Source organism: Hippocampus guttulatus, chromosome 6 (genome assembly GCF_054856545.1).
Source record: "Hippocampus guttulatus isolate MCC_2025c chromosome 6, RoL_Hgut_1.0, whole genome shotgun sequence".
NCBI classification, from domain to species: Eukaryota; Metazoa; Chordata; class Actinopteri; order Syngnathiformes; family Syngnathidae; genus Hippocampus; species Hippocampus guttulatus.
Genome location: NC_141266.1, coordinates 7,176,117 through 7,188,694, shown reverse-complemented (window position 1 = coordinate 7,188,694; position 12,578 = coordinate 7,176,117). Strand labels below are relative to the sequence as shown.

Genomic DNA, 12,578 nt, shown 5'->3' with positions numbered 1-12,578 from the left:
TTTGCAAAAGTGGAGACTGGGAGTGAGTGACACCGATTTAATGACGATTATACGCTTATTGACATGCCATTGGCTACACAGCACAATCCAATGCAGTTGCTATGTAATATTTTAACCTTTACAAGAATACTAAAAGTGTTCAAAAATATTAAAGAAGAAATAAAAACATTTTGCCAACATCACCTTGGATATCATTGGATTGTACAAGTTTACAAGCAGCTTTTATGAGTGTATAATTAAAAACAATCACAAAATATGGATTTCATTTTTTTGAAAATGTGTCCTGTTGAAGCACATTTTGAACATTACTTTTGTAAAGTATTGTTAGATCGATGGTATGACTTCTTCAGATGGATATGATAACTTTTATACTGTAAAGTCAAGCAACAGTGAGGGGTGGGAAATTAAAAAAAAATAGGGAATGGTATGAATTTAGTACTTCTGGTAACAGACAATACTTACTTATCCTCCCTGTATTGGATTGGGCAAAGATCACAAGAACATGAGGTTAAATATTTGGCCATCAAAAATGATCCAAGTAGTGAAATAGAAAGTTTAATTAAAGCCGCCATCAAAATTCTTTTGACGTGGATTCAACCTGTCATTGTGTTGATGTGCAAACCAGCTTCAAGTCAGCTACAATTGATCACTACTGTGTTATTACTCATTGTCTTATTTTATTTATTTATTTTACCATAATATCCAAGAAACACACAAACTTACGGCTTCTTCCCTTCCAATGTGTTGAGGTGGGTCTCAAGGGATTCTAAAAGACTTTCTGGAGCCTGCGGGGGTAAAACAATGGGGCACAGAGACAGAATACAACAATTCAGCTCGAGTTACGTTATTTGGAAATGATGTCATTTGTGTATAGTGTGTACAGTGTATGTGCTGCACATCATTGTACATTGTTAAGCATGAGTTAATTGCTTGAAAAACATGTATATGAACCAGATTTTCATGAAGCGGCAGAAAGGAAAATCAGGTTTCAATGCCATATTGCGCTTGTCAGTGCTGTTATTCCTCACGTTGTGCTTTGTATTTCATTTCGGATTTTGAACTGCTTTTTGATCATCACATGATTTTGGACGTATGTTTTCTGTGAATAGGATATTACCCCCTCCAATCTGTTTAGATTCTTCATAAGCATGATTAGATTCTCCTGTCCTGTTCATTTTCAGTTGGCGCAGCCCGACTTCTTTCCCGTGTCATCCAAATCGGCTCCTTGTCAAACTCTGCGTGAAACTCATCTGTCTCCGCTTGGTGATTAGTCGGTCGCAATTTGGCTTTAGTTGGTCTTCATCATCTTTTCTTTTTCTGCATGTTATCCCGTATGTGACGGTTCCTCATTTTTCACGGTTGTCCAAAAATAAATGAATGAATTTCAATTCCTGTCTTGTGAAGTGCCCCCCCGCCAACAGCTACAATCAGCCCAGTTGCCTCCATCACACTGAAAAACCTGACGCAATGTTCCAAACGGTCATGATGCATATGGAGGATAGGATAAGGAAATACAAATCCTATCCATGTTCCAATACCCAGACAATTTCATTACCATTAACACGAAAATGACTGAAAAAGGAAACTTCATAGGAGTACCACTAATAATATAATGTGTACTTTGGGGGCAAACACAGAATCTAGTAGCGATGCATGCAGGAGCCATGAAACTGAGAGAGAACTGCCTGTCATCTCCATGATAACACTCACCAAAGCCACATACGACTGCAAGTGATCCCAGATAGTTTAAGTGTCTACAGTTTGCACGTTATGTTTCCTTGAGTGAGAACACAATGTCAGAATAGAAAATGGCTCAAAGAATATAATGCACGCTGTCATCCAAAGAACCCTTTCAACACCGACTTCATCTTTTGAAAAGTCCACTCTAGATCTACAGCCGAAGAAGGTGTGACTCGTTTTTAACCCTTTCATGTACCCTGTAACCTGATAACATGAAAAGTCGTCCACTGCAGTAACCGCTGTCCCTGAAAGGGTTCAAGCAATTGTGCACACTGCCTTGGTGTGCATCTTTGAAAAACATATGGGGAGACAGACTGTGACAAACTTACTTGAGTGAGTTCGGGTATGTCATTTTTGTCTATTCCCACTTGCTGGAAAAAAAACACAAAACACAACATTTACCAGACAGCATGTACGACAGAAATGACTGCTCAGCAAGTCAGTGTAATGTGCACATCTGAATGTTACCTCTGCAATTTTGAAGAATTCAGATACCCGAGTCATGCGAGTCAGAAATCTCTTGTAGATCTCAAGTCCATCTTTACACTGGCTTCTCTTCATCTGGAAAAATTTCTCTAAAAGACACAGTTGTGGTGACATGAGAATACTATACATCCATCCATCCATTTTCTGATCCGCTTATCCTCACAAGGGTGGGGGGGGGGGGCTATCGTAGATGTCTTCGGGCAGTAGGCGAGGGACACCCTGAACCGGTTGCCAGCCAATCGCAGGGCACACGGAGACGAACAACCATCCGCGCTCACACTCACACCTCGGGACAATTTGGAGTGTTCAATCGGCCTGCCATGCATGTTTTTTGAATGTGTGAGGAAACTGGAGTACCCGGAGAAAACCCATGCAGGCCCGGGGACAAGAGGCAAACTCCACACAGGGAGGAGGGAGCTGGAATTGAACGCGGTACCTCTGCACTGTGAAGTCTAAGCGCTAACCACTGGCCCACCGGGCTGCCAGAATACTATACATGGACTGTAAATATTTGGTGGTGGTTTTCTCTTATTTGTCAACAATGAACTTGTGTTTATAAAACACAAAAATGGTAAACCTTCTGTCAGGATAGATTCTGGCTTCTGCTGTAGGTTGGAGATCCTGGCCAAGGATGAACCAGAAACAAGGAGGAAATTCTCTACAGGTACTCAATCACCGGTCCTCACCCGTAGATGATACTTAATGGGATATAGTTAAGCGACATTTGCTGACAAAGAAAATAAAGGTGAACAGAAATACTGTACCTAGTAGATTGATGATGCCGTCATTGTAGCAAGCATATAACTTGATCAGGTCTTTGAACAGGAGAAGAAAGCAGGCGTTTATCACCCCGTTGTTTAATTCTGGTTGGTGGACCTTTGGACAGAGTTACCATTGATGAAATGAAGTCATTATGCATTATATGATGTGACGGGTGAAGAAGATCAATACAAATAAGGTGCTGATGCCTGGCAGTTTGCTAAGTGTTCCCTTTCCTTCAAGTACACGTGACTTACATCAAAATCGAGCAATGCATCAATCTGACCCTGCAGGATAGGCATTCCTTTCAGCAGCTTCTCTACTGTCATGGTCCTCATTGCTCCTTCAGCTCTGTGAGGGGGAAAAGGAAAATAATAGATTCTACGTTAAAATAATTTGGAACTTTTTTAAAAAATGAGGATCTGAACTTGGGGGGTGCTCAGCCACCAAATCATCGGCAAATTAGTCAAAGCAATTTGTGGGAATGATAATAATTTGGTCAACACAGAGCCCCAACCATACACCACACCATCACTGGAGTGAAAACAATTCTCATAGAATAATATTCTCATTAAAGGTCCTTTGAAGCATTGATCACAATATGCCTCTACCAGAGGTGATTGCTCTAAGACTGCAAGGGACGCTCAGCTTCCCCTAAAATGTCAAAAAGTAAGTGATCAAATGTATGTGTGTGCATACAGTTGTGTGGACATGTCATTGACTAAATATGCGCTACAACGCGCTCAACTTTTGTTCCGAATCTGCTTCTTATTACTGGTTACGACGCGACTCTCTTCTCATTCATTCCCGCAGCTTCACTGTGCTTTAAACTGTGTGGACGCTGAGCGTCCACAGCGCGGACGCTGGGCGTCTAGAGAGTTCAGTGTAGGTTGTCCCAATGCATTGACCAATTCAGAGTATTGACCAATGTATCAAAACTCTCAACCAATTCCTTCTGTGAGGTTGAACAGTATTAAATAATGTTGAGGCCGAAGAGCAACACGGTATAGGGAGTTGGGTTTCATTGCTACTCATCATTAAAAAAAAGTCACCTTAAAAGCCTAAGACTCACTAACTTTCTTCAATAATTTATGAAGCAAGAAAATGACAGAAATGAGAAACTCTACCCTTTCTTGACTCGGACAAAATCGAAAGACATCTGTCTGTAGGCGAAGGACTTCTCATTGAGATAACGGCTGTAGCGTCTGATAAAGGTGGACATGTCATAGCCTGAGGAAGACACACACACACACACACACATTGATGTATGCCCAATAATACTGGGAGGGAGGGGGTGTCAGTACTGTAACTTAAAACAGCACAAAAAATGAAATAAATAAAACAAAACATTTTTTAACTAGGAGGCTTGTGTTCTATACTTGACATACTGCTAGACATAAAAGTGTGCTACACTTCATAAGAGAGATTCAATTGTGACAATATGTTAGCGTAAGTATTAATTTATCCAGCGTGTGGTCAATTCAAGTTCATGTAGAACACTGAATTCAAAATGCAATTGGAGGATCAATGAACAGGAAGCTGAGAAACACCTACCATGGGAGCCTGTTTTGTCCAGAAAGTTGGCAAGGTTGAACAAAGAATTCCTCGATGAAAGGAACTGCAGAAATTTCTGAAAAAGCACACTCGCATCATCAGCACAAAGTACAAGGGCGTGTGGTTAACTTAAATGCACCTAACACATCTTACACTGAATTAACTTTGCAGTGAACAGACCATCCCAACAGGGGCAAATCCGCAATACGGATGGATTTTTTTTTTAACAGAATTTACTCCTCATACATGCTTTCAAAACATCCGTAAACTTATTGAATTGAGAAGCTCATGACAGCTTTGGAGTATTTGGTCATTTTAAAAATTCTGAATTCAGTAAATGACGGGAACTGATCTTACTGCCCAGATGAGGTGAAAATCACCTGATCGGCCCCGATTTACCGTGATCGGATCAGGACATCCCGACTTTTATTGTTTCTCCTGCCTAAAAAGATCATCAGCGACTGTATGTAAGCGTGCATAACAGTAAGTATACTGCAAACTCAAACCACAATTACTGTTTTTATGTTATCAAATAATTATTTTCAAATGTGTTTGTTTTTATATGTCAGATTTTTACTTTATGTACAATTTTTAAGTCGATACTATTGACTATTTATTGACCGGTATCAAGTGTTGAAAATGGTTCGATCTTTTTGACAATGCAATGTGAATTGCACAACTAATACTGTCGCTAGTCATCACTGTAATGAAATTCGTACTCGTCCTTGGCCCAGCGGTCAATTGATTGGGTGAGGGCTGGTTCATTTGCATGAAACAGTCTAGTTTCAGGATGTCAAGTGCCCTGGAATTTTTGATCCTCGGGGTATTTCGACAAAAACACAAATCTTGATTTAAGACACTTGTTTTAAATTGTTGGGTGGTGGGGGGCAAACAGTATTTCTCCTCTTTCTCCAGAATTAGTGGGCACAAAGATTTTTCCTACTCCCTTGAACTTAATAATTGTGTTGAATGATGACTGATTTCTCTTTCCTTTTTACTATTTTACTTACCTTACTTTCTGTCAAATTATTACTGTATATGTTTTATGTTTAATAAACAAACTAAACGAAAAACAAAACGAAAACGAAACATTAATAAGATTATGGGCATGATGCACAATAGGTTTGCGCATGCAAAAACTGGTGCAAACTTGATTGCACATACAAACAAATGTAGAAGCAGATCAACTAATCAGGCTCAACCAGATTGCACTCATTGTTGGAGGAATCTGATGATATGTACAGTATTACACTTGCTGATTTTGCATCTTGAAATACACATCTGAAAGGCAAGGGAAAACCAGCATGCAAAATAGTGCCAGAATAGCACACAGCAAACATTTTTTAAGACCAAAAATGATCCCCGAATGTACAAAACTGCCACACGGTTAATTTTGCACATATACTGTATGTCAAATAGAGTGATGTGTTTATGTGTTGGAAACTGATTTAGCATCTTTCAGTCTGGCGTTCTAAAAGGCTGGTGCAAATAGCATTGCCGTGTGCATGATGCTCAGGTTCAGGCAAAATGAAAGGCGATGGGCTGGACAGATCTTTTCTTCTTGTTTAAACATTTTTGAAATGCCAGAAACAAATATGGTGACATATTGCCTCCAAATTTGGAGCGTCTGAATGATCTAAGAAAGGAGTCATGCAATATCGCATGACAAATCTCCTTTAACTCTCCAATTGCCGATGTCTAGGTCATTTCAGGGCACAGTAACATTTGCTTCTCACGTCTCCCAGAGCAATTTTCTGGGTGTTCTGCCCAGGTTTTAAATGCAATAAGCATTGGTTGTTTACTTGGGCTGAGTTACAAATTATTTGATCGATCCATTTATTTGTTTGTTTTCATTTTGCACCTGCGGCTTTCACCCAAATGCTTCATGGTAAAAGCAACAGAAAGTAGAAAAATCTCTTTTAAAAAAGCAGTGGTGGAGAAAAGTGTTTTTTCTTTTTTTTAATAACATCTGCTGCCAACAGTGCATAAAATCTGTTAGAATGCATGGCCAAGCAATTTAGCCTCTCCTATTTAGGATCTTACTAAATGAGGCCATTTTTTTCTGAGCCTGGACGGTGCATGTGTGTGTTGTCACCTCATTGCCGTGCACCATGAGGTGGTGTGTAGTAATCAGGGCCTTGAAAACCACCACCCAACTGGCATTGCCCGCCCTCTCTATCAGTGTATCGGCCATCTGAGGGACGTTCACACTGGTGTCCTGGGAGGCCTGGATCAGATCTGGGAAGAAGAGAAGAGAGGAGTTTTGAAGACAAATAGAGCAGCTGAAAAGCTTTTATTCAAATCCAGACAGCAAGGAACACATGCAGTGAGTGATTTTGATGAGAAGATAGAAGATGTTATTATTTTATAGCCATTTAACGGCTGCTTAAATGGGATACTCAATCTTGTATGCACCAATACACATGTGCTTGATGACCTTTCCTTCCCTGCCAACATTTCCGAAATAACTCAGTTATGAGATCCTGAGGTTGACTCTCCCTTGAAAGATCTTGATGAAGCGTTTACTTGTCTTCGCCTCTCCTCTCGTGATCGAGTTTTCTCTGAGTACTCTGGTTTCTTCCTCCATCCCCAAAACAGTCTCCTTAGGTTAAAACGCTAAATGGTGTCAATGTGAGTGCCATTGATTGTTTGTCCTGTGATTGACTGGTGACTTGTCAAGTGTTCATACCACCTCTCGCACAAAGTAATGTGGGACTGACTTGCAGTTACCCACAATGTTGATGAGCACAGAATTGATTGGGAGGTGCTATTTTTCATAACTTTTTTGGTATTTGTTTTTAATTATTAATTTGCTGCTTGCTGTTTTTACCTTGAACTGCTGCAACACTTTGTATTTCCTCTGCGGGGATCAATGAAGAATTACTCAGTTTTCTTCAGAGCACACGCGCCAGTACATTTAAGAGAATTCGCAATCTGACGCAATCTATGTTAACAACTCAAGTCAGTGCTGCATTATTTGCACAATTCTGATGTATTTGGATGAGCCCTGCACAACCACTGCCTGATGGGATTTAATCTGGCTGTTGCTCTGTTCATTTATGAAACATATCATTACCATCTGCAGAGGGACAATGGGAGACTGCACTGCAGAAAGCATCAAAACGTGCCTTACCACACGCTCCATTATTAAGTTGAGCATTTTCACTTAATATTTAGGGGCGAAATAGACATCTATCACACTTGCTGTGTGAAGCTGCACTAACTTGCAAGTCACTCATTTGAAAATCTGAAACATTTTGTCAAGAAAATCTTTTGATGTACTGTATTCAGGACCACGAGTGCAATCTTTGTTTGTTTGTTTTGTTTTTTAAGTACAGAAACTCCACGAGGGCTGGCAATGCTCCATTTCAAATTGAGGATTCCTAAAGTGGGTGGCATGGCGGTCGAATGGTTAGCAAGTCGCCCTCATAATGCAGAGATGCAGGGTTCAATTCCGCCTGCGGCCTTCCTGTGTGAAGTTTGCTTGTTCTCCCCGTGCCTGCATGGGTTTTCTCCGGGTACTCCAGTTTCCTCCCACATTCCAAAAACGTGCATGACAGGCTGATTGTGCACTCCAAATTGTCCCTAGGTGTGAGTGTGAGCGCGGATGGTTGTTCGTCTCTGTGTGCCCTGCGATTGGCTGGCAACCGGTTCAGGGTGTCCCCCGCCTAACGGTTCAGGGTGTCCCCCGCCTACTGCCCGAAGACAGCTGGGATGGGATCTAGTACGCCCTTGACCCTCGTGAGGGTAAGCGATTAGAAAATGGATGGGTAGAGGGATTCTCAAAGTGTGGTAGGGGTACCATTAGTGGTACATGCGGGGTTAGTGTAGGCGTAGGCAATTCATTTAGCAAAGGGGCCACATGGGAAATTGGAATGCTTGTCGAGGACCAAGCCAACATGCAAATCTCAACTTTGTCCATATTATTTTTCATGTGTATAGAAAATGCTTATTTAATGAATTGCTACATGTGCAGCTATAGTACGTATTGTTATAATTAGGCAACACATTTTAAACAAAATTTAAGCAGTTACTACAATTACATCTTGAGACTTGAACGATTCATTGCGTGCACCAACCGTAAACTCATATAAGCCGTTCCTAGTCAGGATTGCCAAATACTGCACACAGGTGAGTAGAAAGTATCCAATTATTCACCGTGATATATCATGATATAGTGTTGATTAGAACACACCTAATACGGACCGTACATGAAACTGTGGACAGTGTTCAGGCCAAATCGTCTTGTTCCTCCTTTGTACTTAGGAAGCCACTGGTACTTAGAAAACCATTTCTTCCAGATGTATGAATACAAAGTGTTATAAATAAGTTAACCCATCAATTATCAGTGCAAATATTTATCCAGTCATCCAATTTGTTCCGATCATCCTGCTCAGTTTCACAAGTAAACTGGAGCAAAGCCATTTTATAGGCCGTATGCAGGACCGTGGTTGTTGCAAACAAAATATGTTCAAGGTCACTTTTTCGTCAAGCCTACAAATCGACCACGTAGCTTTCAGCATGCAGCGATGATGGTTTTACGTCCTGTCTTCTGTAGTGAAGCTGCAAATAGACACTGATACTACACACAGAATAGGCCCACCAGGCCTGATGAGTCAGCAGCCTGCATCGTCTCACATACTTCTTCTGTGTGTGTGTGTGTGTGTGTGTGTGTGTGTGTGTGTGTGTGTGTGTGTGTGTGTGTGTGTGTGTGTGTGTGTTTGTGTGGGCGTGTCACTCTTTACTTCCCACTGTGGCTGGGACACTGTGGCACTGATTATTCCACCACTAAAGCCCAATGGCTGCATAAACCTGTGCCACGCCTTCTTTATGAGCAGAGCACACGAGGTGTTGCTCGATCCTGGCATTTTGATTGGTCGGCTAGATACACTATATGTACTGTAATTGATATTGAATGATAATGCTCCTTTAAGGCCATGTCCACAAGGAAACAGAGCCAGCATTGTTAGTCAAAAGAAGAAGAAGCATCAGCAAAGAAGAGTTAGACAATGGCCATATTTCAAAATCATGGTGGAAAGAAGGTTTTGTTTGGATGGATGACGAGGTGGACCTTTTGCTTCGGGTCATCATCACACAGTTGGAGATGGGTGAGTAAAATATGAGGTGATGAGACTTTCCTTCAAATTGTGCTAAAATGGATTCACTGCTCAAACTGTGCTTCAGTGAAAGCAACACTAAGGACATAAAATGGACCAAAAAAAAGTCAAAACAACCCATGTCACAAATTTCCTCACTCTTATCTTTCAGCAGTAATCCTAAAATAAATATGATACTGATCAATGTAATTGTTTAAAAAAGACTCATTTAAATCGACAAAGTTGCCCTAAAACGTTGTTTTCTTTTTCCCATCAAGTACCCATGTTGGATGTGTGTGTCTTAACAGGACTTTTGAACAGAAACAACAAAAGTACACAGGGCAGGGACTCAGTCATACATTTTTTAATTAAAAAATTATCAACTAGTTCTCTACAATATAAGGTCCTCTTCATGCTCACTGCTCTTTTTTCCTATAACTCATTCTGGAAGCTGGAAGAAATACGTATTTGCAAGCCACTTCCTCCATCCATCCATTTTCCGATCCGCTTATCATTACAAGGCTCTCACAATCACACCCAAGGACAATTTAGAGTGCTCCGTTAACCTGCCATGCATGTTTTTGGAAAGCGGGAGGAAACCGGAGTACCCGGAGAAAACCCACGCAGGCACAGGAAGAACATGCAAACTTCACACAGGAGGGCCGGAGCCAGAGTCGAACCCTGCACCTCTGCACTGTGAGGCCGACATACTAACCACTGTGATTGTGAGCGCGAATGGTTGTTCGTCTATGTGTGCCCTGCGATTGGTTGTCAACCGGTTCAGGGTGTCCCCCGCCTACTGCCCGAAGACAGCTGGGATAGGCTCCAGCACGCCAGTGACATGATCATAATTTATAGAACTGTTTCTTCAATTTGCAAGAAATACACTGGCTGGTGATAATACGGTCAGGTATCTGTGTAATTACTCATACCTTTTTTTTTCCTCCCTACAATATTTATTAATGTTCAATTCTATGAGAAGTGGAGAGACCAAACGTTTCATCGTGTTGTGACTGGTTGTGTTTTGGTTAGGGCCCTTTACAGTATGTTGTTACCTTTATTCTGTCTCTGGTTTTACTTTGTATTTTTGTACATAAATACTCAGTTTTTCCGCTTTCGTTTCCTGTCAACGTCTGGGTCCAAATTCTGCTCTTTGTGTGAGACACGCGAATTGTAGGGTGAGCCCATCCAGTGACAGGCGGAGGCAGTCAACTGCAGATAACTATAATAGTAACATCTACACAGATCAATTACAATCACGTTGTCCATAGCAATAGTCTGAACACACAGCTGCAGCACTGAGTGTGATTTCACTCTAGAAATATAAGAAAATAACGCAAAAATACACACATAAGATAAGAAAAAGATAAGAAAACCTTTATTAGTCTCGCAATGGAGAAATTCCCAATTCACAGCAGCAAAGTTATCAAAGGAAGAAGTAGAACAACAAAATATAGGAGCTGCTGGAAAGGCAGCCACTCTCGCGGCGCCATTTTGAAGTCAAAATAACAAAAATAACACAACACAACACATAGGACACAGACAGTCGTGCAATCTTCACCACTTTTCTGCATACATTTTGTTGTCTGAAGCAGTTATAGATGAAAGAGGAGAGGATCAAAGTGTCCTTTCACCAGTGGATCAGAGACGTCATGCTGAAAATGTGCACACGTCTGCTACAAGCTAAGTTTTGAAAGCAAACACGAAGCTGTAGCGTCCAGTGACGAAAAGAGATTCGTTCACTTCTCCTGTCCCACGTAATCCGCTTCAAACTCCAAGCCGCGACTCCCAGTTCCAAATCCGCATCGGCACTCCGCGCTAACGCTCCTTTCTTCTCATCGTCGGCTCCTCAAGACTTACATCCATCCAGACGCAGACCGTTCAACAGCACCCATCTCTCCGCTGAACAAAGCGGGGCTGTGAAAAATGCTGCCCATTCCAGGCGCAACCACCAAGCACAGAGTCTCCTCCTTGATGAATGTTGTGGCCAAAAAATGCTGAAATCATTTCCACACGATGTAACAACAAACACAAAGTGACAAAACAAACACAAAAACAACAAAAAAAAAGCAAGGCTCATGAGAGCACTTGCTGACGGCTGCCTACTCAGGCGCCATCTTGACATATTCCACTTATTGCACTTCGTTAGTTAAATACATTGAAAAGCTAAAGCTGTACAACAAAGAAGAATGCGAAAGAATTCCACGTACAGCGCTTTAACAATTAGTGTCTCTTCAGTTCCTAAATGTTTATTGAATGTTGCTACAAGAAAAGATTACTTAACACATGACATGACCCTGTTCAGCTTTTTCGGCCATAAAATTCTAATTTAATGATTATTTGCTAAAAACAAAGCCCATCAGATTTAGCATTAAATCTATTTTCTAAAAATGGGAGCAAATCCATCCTGACGATGAGAGAAGTTGATATCCACGTCCAGTATATGGGTTTAGGTTCGATGCGACAAGAGCAAAACTTGGCACTTACGAATGGAAGATCCGTGCGGATGCTGCAGTATTACTGGAGCTGGCATCATCAAAAGGAAAGAATGGCAGACTTGAAGGTTTTGCTTGATGGAGGACAAGTTTTACAGACTTCTGCTAAGTGCTTTGGATTGGATACGACACTGACGTTATTGATTTGGCTGAATATGCACAACCACTTTGCTTCCTTTATTGATAAACCTGAAGCAATAATCCATCTGTTGTGCCCATGATATTTGGAGTGGGACAACACTGGGTAGGATTTTCATTTCTACTTTGTTAGGATTTCTGCCTGCAGACATAAAAAAATGAATAAATAAAAATAATCAATAAAAAACTTTTTCTGACTAATTTTATTTGGCGGTTCTGACGGAGCTGACGTTGATAGTTCAGATTTTTTTCTTACATCTATTTGCACAAGATCTTTTGGGCTTGCTTGTTTGTTTATTACACACTGCAT

General features: G+C 41.0%; 1 protein-coding gene across 1 annotated transcript in view; it reads right to left on the bottom strand.

The window, feature by feature from the left end:
- snap91a (synaptosome associated protein 91a) overlaps positions 1-12,578 on the bottom strand; it is a 39,644-nt gene that overhangs the window by 16,668 nt on the left and 10,398 nt on the right. The window contains exons 2-10 of the mRNA XM_086113804.1: positions 6,635-6,777; positions 4,540-4,615; positions 4,113-4,215; positions 3,243-3,336; positions 2,991-3,102; positions 2,209-2,315; positions 2,070-2,111; positions 724-785; positions 463-471 (exon numbers count right to left, since the gene is read on the bottom strand). Of these exons, the coding sequence (XP_085969930.1) occupies positions 463-471; positions 724-785; positions 2,070-2,111; positions 2,209-2,315; positions 2,991-3,102; positions 3,243-3,336; positions 4,113-4,215; positions 4,540-4,615; positions 6,635-6,777 (748 nt within the window). The remainder of the gene's footprint in view (positions 1-462; positions 472-723; positions 786-2,069; positions 2,112-2,208; positions 2,316-2,990; positions 3,103-3,242; positions 3,337-4,112; positions 4,216-4,539; positions 4,616-6,634; positions 6,778-12,578) is intronic.